The 16,713-nt window shown below is 41.4% G+C and overlaps 2 protein-coding genes across 4 annotated transcripts; both read left to right on the forward strand.

Annotated features, from left to right (window-relative positions):
• Nucleotides 1–66: 66 nt before the first annotated feature.
• LOC123993593 (seipin-like) lies at nt 67–7,934 on the forward strand. 2 transcript variants are annotated; one of them, XM_046295923.1, is made up of 10 exons: nt 67–754; nt 1,399–1,720; nt 4,665–4,746; nt 4,883–5,026; nt 5,327–5,356; nt 5,947–6,081; nt 6,156–6,253; nt 6,973–7,102; nt 7,303–7,396; nt 7,492–7,934. In XM_046295923.1, exons 2-10 carry the CDS (start codon nt 1,467–1,469, stop codon nt 7,776–7,778), a joined length of 1,254 nt encoding a protein of 417 aa, XP_046151879.1. In that variant the 5' UTR covers nt 67–754; nt 1,399–1,466; the 3' UTR covers nt 7,779–7,934. The 2 variants fall into 2 exon arrangements, with proteins under 2 accessions (XP_046151879.1, XP_046151880.1); XM_046295924.1 differs by lacking the exon at nt 5,327–5,356.
• A 2,155-nt stretch (nt 7,935–10,089) lies between these two features.
• On the forward strand, nt 10,090–16,467 carry LOC123994149 (inositol-trisphosphate 3-kinase C-like). Of its 2 annotated transcripts, none has more exons than XM_046296669.1 (8): nt 10,090–10,445; nt 11,764–12,860; nt 13,344–13,428; nt 13,673–13,886; nt 14,242–14,446; nt 15,511–15,612; nt 15,740–15,811; nt 15,919–16,467. In XM_046296669.1, the coding sequence occupies exons 2-8, from the start codon at nt 11,865–11,867 to the stop codon at nt 16,303–16,305; spliced, it is 2,061 nt and encodes a 686-aa protein (XP_046152625.1). In that variant the 5' UTR covers nt 10,090–10,445; nt 11,764–11,864; the 3' UTR covers nt 16,306–16,467. The 2 variants fall into 2 exon arrangements, with proteins under 2 accessions (XP_046152625.1, XP_046152624.1); XM_046296668.1 differs by lacking the exon at nt 10,090–10,445 and adding an exon at nt 11,132–11,479.
• Nucleotides 16,468–16,713: the final 246 nt, after the last annotated feature.

The raw sequence follows: 16,713 nt of genomic DNA on the forward strand, positions 1-16,713 counted from the left end.
TACACAATGGATACAATGTTGCCAGAAACAACGATGGAACCGTGGGCGGACCGTGGGCGGACCGTGGGCGGACCGTGGGCGGAGCTACAGGGACTGTACTTTAGTTTCGGGTTTTGTTCAACAAGCCTTGGCGCTGCATTCTTGATCTCAAGTTGTTCAAGTTTGTTGTAGGCTAAGTAATGCATGCACTTCACTGCAAGCTAATAGAGAAAATATGCATAATAATAACATATATATATATATATATAATATTTGAATTCATATCCATTCCAGAGACAGGAAATTGTTTAATATCCTATCGTGAAGAAACTGGATCCGACTTGGTACCAAATATTGGGATATTTCAACATCCAAAATTTTACTCAACAACACATCTGAAGTATGTGAAGAGCAATTCCTTATGCAAATAAATGAGAAATGACTTGTGCTGGTATGGGTGATACTGATATCAGTTGAATGTTCTGTTTGCAAAATAACTCCCTGTCTTCTTGTTTTGGTTATTGTAACCCTACGTGAGCGACGCGACCAATCCGGTGTTTTTTTTCCTATCTCAGTAGCCTATTGGAGAGCTTGTCTGTAAAGGCACTGAGAGCATGTTTTCATATCTTTTTGTCTGTGCTGCAATACATGCTCTTAGAGAAGAAGTTGGGAGAAGGGGGACAACTTTCACTGCTGTTATCAAATAAGTTATTGAAACAATAACACCATTTTATTATCTCGGCACCAATATCCGAGGTCATTGAGACATTTGGAGGTGAGTTTTAATACTTTGCCAGTGTGCTCTCTGTGTCAGTAACAGAGAGTTTATTAATATGGGACTATCTTTTCCCACAGTTTTATCATTGGAGGACAAGATTAAACGTGTATTAATTGTTACTGCTGGTATATTTAGGTACATTGAGTGTCCATTGTTAGTTCCTTTATAAATCATTTTTTAGGAATATTCTGTATTCAATCGCTACCCTTTCGATCTTGACAAACGTCACTCATCTCATCTAGTCATCTGATGTAGTTTGGTTACACTTGTGACTTGTGAAATTAGACCCAGTGGTTTCATACCACTCAAAATCATCACTGTGATCACTGTCTGTGCCTTCAACCCTCTGTCCTGTGGCACACAGGCCTGAATAGTCTCCTCTCATTAGCCCTCAGATATAGGTCTGTCTTTCGCTCTGTTCATATAATAGATCAAACGCTAGAAGTTAGAGCATTGGGCCAGAAACTGAAAGGTTGCTGGTCAAATACCCAAGCCCACAAGGTGAAAAATCTGTTGATGTGCCCGTGAGCAACCCTAATTTGCTACAGGGGTGTTGTACTATGGCTGACCCTGTAAAACAACACATTTCACTGCACCTATCCCATTTATGTGATAATAAAATATATATATTTTTTTTTGAGAACTTGACCGGATAGCTTAACCAGAGAAGTTCTATCAAGCATCAGGATAAATCATCCACACTCCAGAGATGGACGCAGGAACTGAACCTATGGGCACCGGAGGTCATCATGGGTCAGGTGATCCAGTTGGACCGGCGCTGCTCTGGCTCCAGGACACTGTTACCACGGCAACACTGCAGGCGCGTCAGAGGGTGTTACAGGGAGCATTGTTACTGTGTGCTCTGGGACTGTTACTATGGACCGCCATCTTCCTCTACGGGAGCTTCTACTACTCCTACATGCCCCTAGCTACCTACAGTACACCTGTCCACTACTACTACAGGTGTGTTTTACACACATACAGACACACTCTCTCTCACACACACACACACACACACACACGCTGTCTCTCTCTCTCTCACACACACACGCTATCTATCTCTCTCTGTCTCTCTCTCTCATACACACACTGTCTCACTCATTCTCACACACTGTCTGTCTCTCTTTCAAACCCCACAGGCCCTTTTGGGTTGGAGGGTTTGTATTTTGTCCTGTAGTTCATTCAATGTAATTGGAGAATCCAGTGGGTTCTAGTAGTCTTTAATAGTTTATTCTAAGATCTGTATTTGATCATGTATATGTTTTTGCTGTTTGTTCGTTGTTATAGAGACAAACAAATTGGAGAAGTGGTTTATCCATTCATCTCCATTTTGGATAGATAACTCTTTGTGTCGTTGTTTGTATAGATTTTTCCAATTTCCCCGAAGTGGTTAGATTCTGTGTGTAACGTGTACGCTAATAATCGGACAGCAAGACCAGGGAGTGAATTTAATAAATAAATGAAGATGGACCAAAACAAGAGTAGCGTACAGACATGACCAAAACAAGAGTAGCGTACAGACATGACCAAAACAAGAGTAGCGTACAGACATGACCAAAACAAGAGTAGCGTACAGACATGACCAAAACAAGAGTAGCGTACAGACATGACCAAAACAAGAGTAGCGTACAGACATGACCAAAACAAGAGTAGCGTACAGACATGACCAAAACAAGAGTAGCGTACAGACATGACCAAAACAAGAGTAGCGTACAGACATGACCAAAACAAGAGTAGCGTACAGACATGACCAAAACAAGAGTAGCGTACAGACATGACCAAAACAAGAGTAGCGTACAGACATGACCAAAACAAGAGTAGCGTACAGACATAACCAAAACAAGAGTCAATAACGCCTGAGGAAAGACCCAAGGGAAGTGTCAGATATAGGGGAGGTAATCAGGAAAGTGATGGAATGCAGGAGTGTGTCATGAGGCGCAGGTGCGCGTAACGATGGTGGCAGGTTTGCGTAATAGTGAGTAAACTGGCAACGTCGTGGGAGCGGGAGTAAATGTGACACTATGGATTCTTCAACGTTGAAGCTGATTACTGACTTGCTGTTCCTTCTTTTTCCGTAGTGTATTTGTATTGTTTTAGTGATTCACCATAGTGAAAGCATAGTATCAGGTTTTCTGGGTCTCTGTTTATGGTTGGACAGGTTTCCCAATTTCTTTCGTTGGTTTTTGCATTCATCATCAAACCATTTGTCATTGTTAATTTTCTTAGGTTGAAATTTTTAGATTTGATAGGGAAGGTATTAAAATGTCAAATTGTTTGTGAAACTTAAACATTTTGTCCAGGAAATTCTCTAAAAGGGATTGAATTTGTTGTCGAATTGTTTTTGTGTTAGATTTCCACACTACTTTCCTTCCATCTATAGCATTTCTAAATATTATTCAGTTCCTTTGGCTTTGCCTTACGATTGAGCATAGCTCTGTTCAAGTAGTGTGATTTTTCTGTGATCTGATAGGGATGTCAATGGACTGACTGAACGCTCTAAGAGACTCTGGGTTGAGGGCAGTGATCAAGTAGTCTATAGTACTACTGCTAAAAGATGAGCTATAGGTGTACCTACCAAAGGAGTCCCCTCTAAGCCTACCATTGACTATGTACATACCCAGCATCCGACAGAGCTTCAGGAGTTGTGACCCATTTTTGTTGGTTATGTTGTCGTGTCTAGGGGTATCACAATCGTCTCAAGCAACGGACCACAATGCAGCGCGGTATGTGTTCATGATGACGTTAATTAAAACACTGAATACAAACAACCATGACGCTATAGTGAGAACTGTGCTGACACAAGCAACAAACATAGACAATCACCCACAACCCAAAATGACAAAACAGGCTACCTAAATATGGCTCCCAATCAGAGACAATGACTAACACCTGCCTCTGATTGAGAACCATATCAGGCCAAACACGGAAACAGACAAACTAGACATCCAACATAGAATGCCCACTCAGATCACACCCTGACCAAACAAAACATAGAAACATACAAAGCAAACTATGGTCAGGGTGTGACAAGGGGGGCATATGGAGGAGGGAATGCTGTCACCTCCAGGTAGGTGTTTGTCCCCCGGTGTGCTAAGGGTGTCAGGTTCTTGTCCAGTTCTGACATTTAGATCGACACAGGCTAGCACATGTCCCTGGGCCTGGAAATTGTTTATCTCCCCCTCTCGGATGGAGAATCTGTCATCGTTAAAGTATGGGGATTCTGTTGGGGAGATACAGGTAGCACACATGAAGACATTTTTCTCTGTTGACATAATTTTCTTATTAATTTCTAAACAGATGTAAAACGTTTCTGTTTTGACTCATTTAATAGAGTGGGTTAGGTCTGCTCTATACCAAATTAGCATACCCCCTGAGTCTCTTCCCTGTTTCACAACTGGTAGTTTGATGGATGGGACTACCAGCTCTCTGTAAGCGAGAGGGCAACCAGTGGGTCCGTATCCTTTACACCATGTTTTTTTGTAGGATAACAATGTCTGTATTTCCAATTTCTTTGATGAAGTCTGCGTTCCTGCTCTTTAGGCCAAAGGCAGATGACCTAAGACCTTGTATATTCCAGGAGATAGTAAGAGCTTTGTGTTCCATAGTGTCCAGTGTTTTTTTGTGTGGTTGGGCCTGTTGCTCTACTCATGGCCTGGGCATATGTCCTGCTGTCATGTTGAGGTCCTTGCCTTAGGGGCGGGGGCAGAAGGGGCATAGGTCTGATATGGGAGGGCCTATATAGGGTGTGGCCAGGGTTTGCTTGCGGTGATCTTAACTGGTTGGGGTGTGACTGGTGATGCTGTGGTCTGGTGCAGGTCCTCTCTCTCTCTCTCCCTCCCTCCCTGTGCATACATACTTTTACAATAATTGGAATTCATTACGTTTTTGACTCCCTTTCCTTCTGCAGGACGGACTGTGACTCCTCAGCTTCTCTTCTCTGCTCCTTCCCCACCGCCAACGTATCTCTCCTGAGGAATGGCAAGAACCAGGTGATCCTTATATACACTGTTTATCCATCCACCTTTATTAGCCTATGTAACGATTTGAAACGTTTTCCAAATTCACATAATTAATTGGGAGGTTTTCACTATGATGTTTGAACTCATTTTAACCCTCCCTCTGAAGGTGATGACATACGGCCAGCCCTATCGGATCTCTCTGGAGCTGGAGATGCCTGAGTCGCCAGCCAATCAGGAGTTAGGAATGTTCATGGTCAGGATGTTCTGTTACTCCGGACAGGGGCAAACTGTGACCTCTTCAGCACGATCTGTGAGTTGACCAGTGTTGGCAATACCAAGTATTGTGTTGGATTTGTTAATGTGCATCTCATAGTTGCATATTAAACAACCCTGCTTTGCACTTTTTAACATTAATCTGTTTTGATCTGTATTGGTGTGGTGTATTTTCAGTGTATGTTTGATTTTTTTGTATATTGCTGCAACCAAATTGACCAGAAATGGGGAACAATCTATATCTTCTGAATCTGAACAAATCAGCTGCACATTTAAATATTCTGATTGTTCTGTATTGGTAAATTGAACACCATGTTGGTCTGCCTCGCTGTCTCAGGTAAGGCAGCTCAGCTCCAGCTCTCGCTTTGTGAGTACGCCGCTGCCCCACACTGACCTCCCACGCAGCTGTCATACCGCATACTATGACTGCTTATGACATCTCTTATATAGTTAAATATAGAACTGCTTATGACATCTCTTATATAGTTAAACATAACTATATTACTGCTTATGACATCTCTTATATAGTTAAATATAGAACTGCTTATGACATATCTTATATAGTTAAATATAACTATGGAACTGCTTATGACATCTCTTATATAGTTAAATATAACTATATTACTGCTTATGACATCTCTTATATAGTTAAATATAACTATATTACTGCTTATGACATCTCTTATATAGTTAAACATAACTATATTACTGCTTATGACATCTCTTATATAGTTAAATATAACTATGGAACTGCTTATGACATCTCTTATATAGTTAAATATAACTATATAACTGCTTATGATATATCTTATGTAGTGTTTTTTACAGTGTAATAAGCTTTATGACAGAGGTACAGTATGTCAGAGGAATGTGGCAATGGACAATAAACTAAAATATGCATTAGAAACTGTATACATTGGCCATAGGGTGTCCTGCTCCATGTCCTGTTTCTATTAGACAATGCTGCGGTATCGCTCCGGCCTGCTCCAGACTCTGGGAACACTATTTCTCATCCCGTTCTTCCTGGCTGGAACGGCTGACCAGAAACAGTTGGTAGAGGTGGAGCTCTTCTCCGAATACAGAGAGGATTCTGTGAGTCTCTTGCCGCCCAGTGTGTGTGTGTGTGTGTGTGTATGTACAGGGCTAATCCCTCTCTCTATATATAGTATGCCCCCTCTATAGGAGCCATCATTGAAATCCAGTCTCAAAGGGTGCAGATCTACTCAGCAAATCTCTACATTCACGCTCACTTCACTGGCATAAGGTTAGCTTTACCTCATATTAAATCTTTAACAAGTATGAAACATTTTGATTTACTTAAAGTAACACATTTACTTGAAAGTATGACCTAACCCCCCCCCCCCCCCTCCTCTCCAGTGGTGAAAATAGTACCCAATGTCATACTTGAGTAAAAGTAAAGATACCTTAATAGAAAATGACTTAAGTAGAGGTGAAAGTCACCCAGTAAAATATTACTTGGGTATTTGGTTTTTAAATATACTTACACTACCAGTCAGAAGTTTTAGAACACCTACTCATTCAAGGGTTTTTATTTATTTGTACTATTTTATGGTTGAGAGAATGCAATGTGTGTGCAAAGCTGTCATCAAGGCAAAGGGTAGCTATTTGAAGAATCTCAAATATAAAATATATTTTGATTTGTTTAACACTTTTTTGGTTACTTACTACGTGATTCCATATGTGTTATTTCATAGTTATGATGTCTTCACTATTATTCCACAATGTAGAAAATAGTAAAAATAAAGAAATACCCTTAAATGAGTAGGTGTTCTAAAACTTTTGACCGGTAGTGTAAGTATCAAAAGTAAAAGTATACATTTCCAATTAATGTAAAAAAGTACATTATTTTCTTTAGGAATTTAGTGAAGAAAAAGTAACAGTTGTCAAATATCTACTTAATTAGTATGTTAAAGTATTTTTACTGAAGTACTTTATACCACTGCTCCTCTCTCCCCTCATCAGGTACTTCCTGTACAACTTCCCGACACTGTCAGCAGTAATGGGTGTGGCCAGTAACTTGTCCTTCCTCAGTGTCCTCCTCCTCTTCAGCTACCTGAGGCTCATCTGGGGCCGATTTATCAACCCCCAAAAGGTGAGAGTGGAATCTCCCCTAGAACAGGAGAACATGGTATGATTCACATAGTGAGACGGTGTAGTGGATCTTTTTATAACCTGTGTATACTGTTCTCGTACCTGTCCAAAACATTTGTTCAGAGACAGTAGTCCCAGTACGTTCTAGTATATTCTGCGTGTGTTCATGTATGTGTGTGTGTCTGGGCGTGTGTGTATGAGGTGAGAGATAGGATTAATCTTCATCAGAGGCTAGCCGGGAGCGACGAGAGCGAGGACACTGAACACCTACAAGATTACCAGGATGACACTACAGGTAAGTACACACGTGTACACACACCTGTGTGAGATGTATCATGTGTTGTTTATTTCCTATATCATGATGTTATGTTGGGTGTGCTTTTCACTCAGGAATCAAGAATTCTTCATCGGATGCACTACTGGAGGCACATCAGATTACAGCAACCCATCTGAACCAGAAGGAAGAGTCCATTCTCAAAGCAGATGGGGGGGAGATGGACATCAGACATGGAAGGTTTCAGAGTGAGATAGACGAAGAAGAGATCATTCCTGAGGAAGAGGGGGAGAATATGGGCATGTCTCTTGACCCAGAGTTGGAAGGGTCATCTGAGACAGCAAAGGAGCCAGACAGCATCCCCAGCAGACTGACTGGAACCTCAACCTGTGTGATATCCTGATGGAGAGCTCCAATGGATGCACAGTGGCTCAATGACCAATAGTTGGGTGCCAAAGTATTATCTTTAGAGGGGGCCCTCTTGTACTTTGTTACTGTAAAACAATATGAAGATTTGTTAAGTTTAAAAAATGTATGTTTAAAGCTGTGTGAGTATATACATTTTTGTGTCCTCTTTTATTTAGTTTATTTAAAGTTGTGTGATGATTCATGCAAAAAACAGACAATGTTGAAATATTTGACCATAGGCCTCCACCTAAGGTTACCATTTTACTGTAGCCTACAGTATTGCACAAATGGAGTAAGGGTTAGATCAGATGACCTCAGTATTATGAAACATTCAGGGTGGATGACAACACAAAGTGCCTTCCTCATTTTAATATGTTTGCATGTTACCAGATGGCTTTCCATCCAATTGGCAACAAATGTTCATGTGAATATTCTAAAATCCACATAAAAAAAATATGAACATTTTTCCACAAATGTTTTCCAACAAACGTACTTGTTGCGTGATGATGTAGTGCACACAAAATGTACTTTCTTGCGTAAGTTTTCATGTAGGCCTGCCGAACAGAGTTTTGTCACAAACTGTTGCGTTAAATAGCAAATGTGCCTACTCTGGTCTCCTCACATGCGCTCCAGCCAATAGCTCGCATATAAAGTGAGGATAGGCTGTGCGGTTACCACTAGTTACCACAGCCACTAAGTCAAAATTGGGTTTATTGTAAAACTTCATGAAAACAAATATTTGCTGTTTGGTCTTAATTTAAGGATAGGGGTTTGCATAAGGTTAGCAGTGTGGTTAATGTTAGGGTTAAGGTTCGGTTTAAAATAACATTTTAGGATAAATTGTAGAAATGGGCGGGGTTTACGACTTTGTAAATATGGTAACTAGTGAAGACCAGGCTGTGTAGCTAGACTAGTTTACATGATGAGATTATTATGGATAAGAGCGAGTATATCATTTTTTTTGTCAAACGGCAGACAATCATCGATCATCATGTGACCAGAATAAGACCCCTCGACATTCATCGAAATTAGCATCAACCTCATCACCGTGTGAAGTTCATAATTTACATCATCTGTCGGCCTAATAAACTGCATGACTTCCCGAGTGGTAGTGGGAGAACCACACACCATATCATCGCTTCGATATGATAGTTATTACTGACTCCAAGTTTACTTCGATATGATAGTTATGTCAATATTTGCGCATAAAGGCGTTTACACCGCAATTTCTCACATAGTTATTTTTACCGAAACAAAAAGATCCCGCCATGTCGAACGAACAAATGATCCGTTGGCATTCATAAAATTGTACCTAAACTTCACAGCTGTCATTTTTTTATGACTTTGGCATGACTTTGCTTGTATAAAAACGGTGGATGGAAACGTGATTAGTAACCAGAATTATATCCAAACTTGTTATGCAAGTAAAGTATAGTAAATGTCGATACAGAAACATAACTTTTTCTGTAAACTTTTCAAATGTTGACAAAACAAAATACGCTAGACAAGGTGGGATCGTTTTGTGTCAGTAAAATTAATTATGCGAGAAATGTCGGTGGAAACGCGATGGCATGAAGTTTACTATAGGCTATAGGGTGGTGAAAGTGCAAGTAAATGAGCTTGATGCTGCTTTCCAATAAATATTGAGGGTCTTATTCTGGTGACATGATAATGACTGTTTGGCTGCCATTTGACAAATAAAAAGTATCTCGCTAATTTGTCCATAATAATCACCTCATCATATAGGCTATACGTGCGCTAGCCAACAGCGAGCAGATCGTTATGTTGGATAGAGCGCATGTGCCAATACCCCGTATAACCCAAAATGATTTTGTGATACAACCATCAGTGGAGTTAAAAATGCGACGGAAACCCATTTAACTTGTATTTTCTATTCGGAACATGGGAATTTAACCGCAAAATGTATATTTATGTGTAACATGTGTGCACAGCCTTTTACCTGCAACCATGAAGTAAATTTAATGGAAACTATAAATGGTGGGAAAATGCACATATTATTTTTATGCGGATTTTAGAATATTGGCATGAAAATCTGTCGCCAATGCGATCTAAACCTAGCTAGTAACAAACATTGTTATGTCTCCCATGTTCCCCTCATCATTTTCATTTAACAAATATTATAAATGATTTTACTGGTGTTTGTATAGCATTTATGCATTTACATCCTACATTTCACATTCTGTCCAAAAACATGTTCACAGCACAATCTGTCCCGAAAATAAGCAGTGTATTTTTATTTTTTTATTTGTGACATTAATCAAGTCACCTAAGATTCTTTTTAAATATCATTTAGTAGTTAGGCCCGTTAGTAAAATATTCTGTATAGAGTACCACATGTGTCATATAATACCCATAAAACCTAGATGTCAAACAGGGAAACAATAATTTTTTCTACCATACATTTTTCCCATAGGAGATTATAGAAACACTTAAAACAAGGGCTGTGTTTCATATAGGCTTGCCCTGGCGTGACGTTTTCATAACCATGTAAATTTCTCTAGGACATGGTGACTTTCATCAATATATTTCCATGTATTTACCTGTAAAAAAATGAAATGCTAATTAGCTGCTATTGTGATTATCATAAAGACCAACAAATACCATTGGTGATCTGGACGAGCCTGCCTAAATCCAGGCAAAGGTAAGAATCTCTGGATTAACTATATAATGTTAGCTAAATGTAGTAATGAGTAAATTGTCTAAATGGACAATTCTGTGAACTAGGTAAGGTAGCCTAGTGGTTAGAGTGTTGGACTAGTAACCGGAAGGTGACAAGGTACAAATCTGTCGTTCTGCCCCTGAACAGGCAGTTAACCCAGCGTTCCTAGGCCGTCATTGAAAATAAAAATGTGTTCTTAACTGACTTGCCTAGTTAAATAAAGGTTAAACAAAATGTATTGTGAATGTTTTAAATTGACACAATACCTGCTTAGTAAAAGTTTCAGCTAGAGATACCGTGCAGGGATTTGTTGTCTACTTTGATGCTAATTAGCATTTTCGAATATGAGAGTAAAATATATTAATAAAAGTCACCTTGTCCGAGAGAGTTTTACATGGTTATCAAAATGTCACGCCAGGGTAAGCCTACACAAAACACAGCCCTTATTTGAAGTTATTCTAAAAATGATTGGAACTATTTCCCTGTTTGACCGCTAGGTTTTATGGGTATTATGACACCTCCACTGTGCGGCTCTATTTGGATACTAGACCGAGAACAGAGGAGGCTAGTGGGAGTCCAAAATATATTTTCCATATGTTTGATACCGTTACAAAAATTCCATTCCAGCTATTACAATGAGCCCGTCCTCCTATAGCTCCTCCCACCAGCCTCCTCTGACAGAGTACCCTATGGCCTATTCATATGACATTGATGCAGATGACGCAGATGTATTTCCTAGATAACACACAAACAAGAGAGACTCCTGTCAACCTGCAGTTCAATGCCATGCTGTCAGTTACAGTCACTCACTCACCAGAATGTTTGGAAACTTTGTTGCGTCACAGCATGCAAAATACTGTCACATCAGGGATAACGCAGGGAGACAGAGCTAGAGTCTATCCTATCCTACTGTAGTCCACCGCCTGTACAAGTGTCATTTCTACGGACTAAATGAACCCCTAGGGTCCATAAAGTGTTACATAGATTTATCAAGGGGAGACTGTTCAATGCACAAGGTAGGCTACTGCTAGCAACTTTTATTATCAGTATTTCAGCATCCTTATTGCAACACCTAAATAGACTTTGTAATTTCATTGTCAGACTATTACCTGTTTTAAAAAATGTGTTGTAGCTATAGCTTATTCTTGTGTCTGTTGTTAGTGAATGAATTTACCATTTTTTTCATTACTATTTTATCCTTAACTACGTATTCAAATAGCTTAATTTGCTTGTGTGGTTTGTGCTGTATATGATTAAAAAATATATTTTTTAAACATTGGAAAATATAATCTCTACTCAGGAGACTCATCTTTCACTCACAAAGAGGATTAGGCCTACTAACATAGGAGTGAAGTTATCAGGATAACTACATCCCCTGGAATATCACCCTTTCACCTGGGAATGATGGACAACACAACACCCCCAGCTCTGGAGGAAATGAAGGATGTTGAGAAAGAAAATGAGACGGTAGAAGGAGAGTTGGAGAATGGAGAACATGACGATGACAATGATGATGGATTTCATGGACCCTTGAATGATATCGACCAACATCCACCCAGTGTGTTTGGTACGGTGAAACCACAAACCAAACTTCTCTCTAGCCCGGACTCACCCTCTAACAGTCTGGAACTACAAGGCCATAAAAGAGGACCAGAAGAGAGACCAAGGCATCTGGAAGATACAGAACCAGCCTCTGACATGCATGTGACTCAGGGCCTTTTGGTTGATATTCAAAGATGTGACAGTGGAGTGTGGGAGAGGGGAGAAGAGAGGGGGAAAGTACATGTAGAAGAGGAGGAGTGGTCAGAGAGTGAGAGAGTAAAGGATTCAAGGATTAACAGAAGGAGCGCGAAGGAGAGATGGAGACTGAGGAAGAGGGAGAGGTTGGGAGGGAGCATACCAGCAGCAAAGACAGAGGGATGGGAAAAGATGGAGAAAAGAGAGAGATGGAGTGAGTCAAGGAGGATAGGAAAAATGGAAGAGGAAGAGGGGATGCAAGATGGAGGTGTGCTGAATGAGAGGAGCGAGGAGAGGAAGAGCGCAGAGGAGATAGGTGATAAAGAGACAGAGAGGATAGGGGATAGAGAGATAGACAGAGAGGGCACAGGGGATAGCGAGATGGAAGTAGGAAGTGCAGGGGACAGAAAGATGGAAGGAGAGCGTGCAGGGGATAGTAAGATGGAAGGAGAGAGTGTCAGGGATAGAGAGAAGGAGGGTGCCAGCAGCCTGAGCTCTGAAGGGAGCTGGTCTCCTTCCCCCCATCCCATCTTCTCCAGGATGCACATGCACTCCTCCGTCTCATCCTCCTCTTCTTCCTTCAACTGCTCCTCAGCGGAAAGCGATGATGTCTTCAGCGAAGGAGAGGACACAGCCAGCAAAAGGAGCACCATGAGGAGGGTGAGATTGAGAACTGAACGTGAAAAGAGAGAGAGTGTAGAGCTACTAGATACACCATACTTTAGGAGATCATATTTCAAATAGACAACGACAATAAGTCACTGGTTTCATATTCCCTGTAGGCTGTTTCTGTTGATGCCTTTATTCTCCATGACAGAGTGTCTGTAATTTCCATCCCCTTCTCAACCCCTCTCTGTCTAACTGCTGTCTGCGATTTGCATGAGTTTGAAAGCGAGCCTTGAGCCTTGACACGGGCAAATTTGAATAGGATTTGCATGGGTCCTACTGATGGAGATAGGGGAGACCGGAGAGGAGGGTGATGGGTGTTCCACCAGTGCTTTCCCACTCCCCTTAGTGTGGGCCTACAGAATTTTGACTCAAGTTATTCCACATTTCCCATTATGATGCTAAAGAGAGAGATAATTGAAATAGAAAGTAGGCTATTTTAAGCGCATATGACAATGGACATTTTCTTTACGCCAGTGTCGCTCCTGGAGGACCTTCCTAACCGTGATGCAGTGGTCAGTGCGTCGGCAGAGCTCATGGGTCCAGCTAGCAGGACATCAAGGCATGTGTCCATTTAACAACACAAACACATCAATATAGCACTTTATATGTACTGTATAACTCACTGTATCACATCTCACCATTTATTCACACATCATCAGCTCTCCAAATCATTCACTCATTCTGTTACAATGTGAGCATTGAGGAAACTGCAGACACATTGGTTAGTTAGTGAATGTAGTTAAAGTTCAAGTTAAATATTGACTACACCCACCCTCCCCTTGCCCCTGCCTATATGTTGCTAGGTAACTTCCAGCTGAGTGAGGGGGGTGAGGTGCTGAAGCGTTTCAGTGAGGTGGAGGCTGTGTGTCTTCAGGCCCTCATGGCCGACCCCCTGCGTCCATTTGTACCGCAGTATCATGGCTCGGTCACCAAGGGGGGCGAGAGTTACATCCGCCTGAAGGACTTACTGAGTGGCCTGAAGAACCCTGTCATCATGGACTGCAAGATGGGCGTGAGGTACGTGTGTGTGTCAGAGGAGGCTGGTGAGGGGAGGATGGCTCATAATAATGGATGGAAAGGAATGAATGGAATGGAATCAAAGATGGAAAACCAGGTGTTTGATGCATTTGATTCCTGGCATTTCATTTAATCTGTTACAGCCACTACTATGAGCCCGTTATCCCTATTAAAAGTGCCACCAGCCACCACTGGTGTGTGTGTGTGTGTGTGTGTGTGTGTGTGTGTGTGTGTGTGTGTGTGTGTGTGTGTGTGTGTGTGTGTGTGTGTGTGTGTGTGTGTGTGTGTGTGTGTGTGTGTGTGTGTGTGTGTGTGTGTGTGTGTGTGTGTGTAATTAAGCTACTGTTGCTCTTAGGACATACCAGGAGGAGGAGTTAACCAAAGCACACACTAAACCCACCCTGCGGACTGATATGTACCAGAAGATGGTAAAAGTAGATCCGACGGCTCCCACAGTGGAGGAACATGAGCAGCGAGGTGTGACAAAGTGGCGCTACCTGCAGTGGAGGGATAACACCAGCTCAACTGCCACATTAGGCTTCAGGATCGAGTGCATCATGGTAAGAGACACAGCTCTGACACCCAAACCTCTGCTGTCTGCTGATTGGCTAAATTATAACAGAAGGAAATAAACATCAGAATCAAGATCAAGATAAAAAAATATTATTTTGTGCCAAAGTCTTCATTTATTGACTTCATCATTGATGTTTCAAAAGTCCTGACTGTTCTCGACCTCTCTGTCTCTCAGGGGAGGGTCTACTAACTTCCCTGGATTATGTATACTGGGGTTATGTATACTGTTGGTGATCTACAATAGTGCCAGGGTTTTAGAGCCCAATTCAATTACATCCGCTTGAGCCAACATCCGGATATTTGTATAGTCAGAGGTGAAACTGCTTTAGAGCTGTCAAATTCACAAGCAACTCCCGGCATTACACCTTAAGCATTGCCATTGGCTGCATGGAGTCGCATTAAGAGAAATCCCATGCAGCCTTGTTTAAGTTAAAACACTAGAATGTAAGAAATCCTCACTATTTAGTTAAATTATTTTCAATTTGAGCGTCATTATTTTTATATAGCCTACACCAGAAATCATCAACTATTTTCAGCTGCGGGACGATTTTTTCTTGAGCGGATGGTTAGCGGGCCGGAACGTAGACTGCAAATTGACCACTTGTCCAAACAGATATGTTTGACCAAAACATTATAATTTCAAGCCGTGCTTATATTTCTATACGATCACATGTCTCTTTATTAAGTGTGGGAATACTTGGTAATACATGTCTTATATTAAAATCACTTTAAGCTGATTTCCTGGTGTTTTTACACTCTATTATGTATAGCAAACTTGTTTTTTCTCTCATTAAACTTGGTGGGCCAAATAAACCACCCTGGCGTACACTTTTTCATTCTTAACTTCTAACGCGAGTGGGCAGGTTAGGCTTTGTGACAATGATCACAAGAGCAGCTGCTCACCGATTTAATATCTCCAACAGCTCCAATGCAGTTCCACCGCCGATACCGCCAAAACATCAGCAATGCGTGTGTCGGCTATCGCTTGTTAATACTTTATCTGATTGAATCTAGGCCTAAGTCTGTGTTTGTCCCTGTGTGTCCATGTTAGATGGAGAATGGCAGCGTACAGCGGGACTTTAAGAAGATGCTAACCCCAGCTCAGGTCATCGAGGCCCTCCTCTCCTTCACCAAGAGTCAGCTACACATCCTGGTCAGTCATTTGCCATCAACATCACCTATATTATGTACAACATAAAGGTTTCACATACCTCTAATAATATAGCTAAAATATTCCCCCTTTTCCCCCTGCACTCTCCCTTCCGGTTTATCACCCGTAGAAGGCCTACCATTCCAGACTTCAGGCTCTGGATGAAGCACTGAAGGAATCCCCATTTTTCAAAGCCCACGAGGTCAGCTCATATTTACCACTTAAACATGTCAACTCTCCCTCTACTTAATAATAAAATATTTAGTCTCAGAACTGGTCATACAGTAATGTTTTGGGTTCACCTGACAGGTGATTGGCAGCTCGCTCCTCTTTGTCCACGACCGGACCAGTCAGGCAAGCATCTGGATGATAGACTTTGGGAAGACCACCCCATCGCCCAGCAGTGTGCAGCTGAGGCATGACGTCCCTTGGGCAGAGGGGAATCGGGAGGACGGGTACCTGATCGGGCTGGCCGCGCTCACCTCTTTCGTGGGTCAGGCCATCAGCCAGGCAGCCTGCAGAAAGGAAGAGAACCATGGAGAGGAGATGGGCAGTGTCACACACACCCTGCAGGAACAGGAACACACACAGACTAAAAGTCAGGGTGGTCAGGGCGAGGCAGCACAGAATGAAGGTACTTCTGATGGAACAAGAGAGACCACATCAGGACAATACTCACAGGAATGTGTTCTCTAATTTACATGTATTATGTTTGTGGATTATTTGAGGCATTGCAATAGACAGTATTAATGGACAGAAGTCTCAACTATTTAGACAGAATACAGGGTGAGTTGAGTTGAATAAGGTGTTTATGGACAATATTTTTTTCATTTTTTTTACAATAAAAACGACCTATTGTACAAATGCCTCATCTATAGACATCATATTGACAGTTATCAATGTGTTCTAACTCAAAAGTCTGGTTCGTCTCATTTGAATGTGCCATTGAGGAATTTTAATTTGAATAGCCACAGTCGATACTTCAGGCTTTGTGGTGGTGGTTATCTCCTGAACCATCACTGCAGGACAGGTGAGGGAGGCTAGCACCCAACATCAACAGATGCAGCCAACAAAAACAGGGTCTTTCATTTAATTACACGTTTG

Source organism: Oncorhynchus gorbuscha, linkage group LG13, assembly GCF_021184085.1.
Source record: "Oncorhynchus gorbuscha isolate QuinsamMale2020 ecotype Even-year linkage group LG13, OgorEven_v1.0, whole genome shotgun sequence".
In the NCBI taxonomy this organism is placed as follows: domain Eukaryota; kingdom Metazoa; phylum Chordata; class Actinopteri; order Salmoniformes; family Salmonidae; genus Oncorhynchus; species Oncorhynchus gorbuscha.

Coding starts and splice junctions, on each gene's coding strand:
- LOC123993593 (XM_046295923.1), top strand. CDS start 1,467: ATGGACGCAGGAACTGAACCTATGGGCACCGGAGGTCATCATGGGTCA. Junction 6,254..6,972: donor GCTCACTTCACTGGCATAAG/GTTAGCTTTACC, acceptor TCCCCTCATCAG/GTACTTCCTGTACAACTTCC. Junction 7,103..7,302: donor GATTTATCAACCCCCAAAAG/GTGAGAGTGGAA, acceptor TGTGTGTATGAG/GTGAGAGATAGGATTAATCT.
- LOC123994149 (XM_046296669.1), top strand. CDS start 11,865: ATGATGGACAACACAACACCCCCAGCTCTGGAGGAAATGAAGGATGTT. Junction 14,447..15,510: donor TCAGGATCGAGTGCATCATG/GTAAGAGACACA, acceptor TGTCCATGTTAG/ATGGAGAATGGCAGCGTACA. Junction 15,613..15,739: donor AGAGTCAGCTACACATCCTG/GTCAGTCATTTG, acceptor TATCACCCGTAG/AAGGCCTACCATTCCAGACT.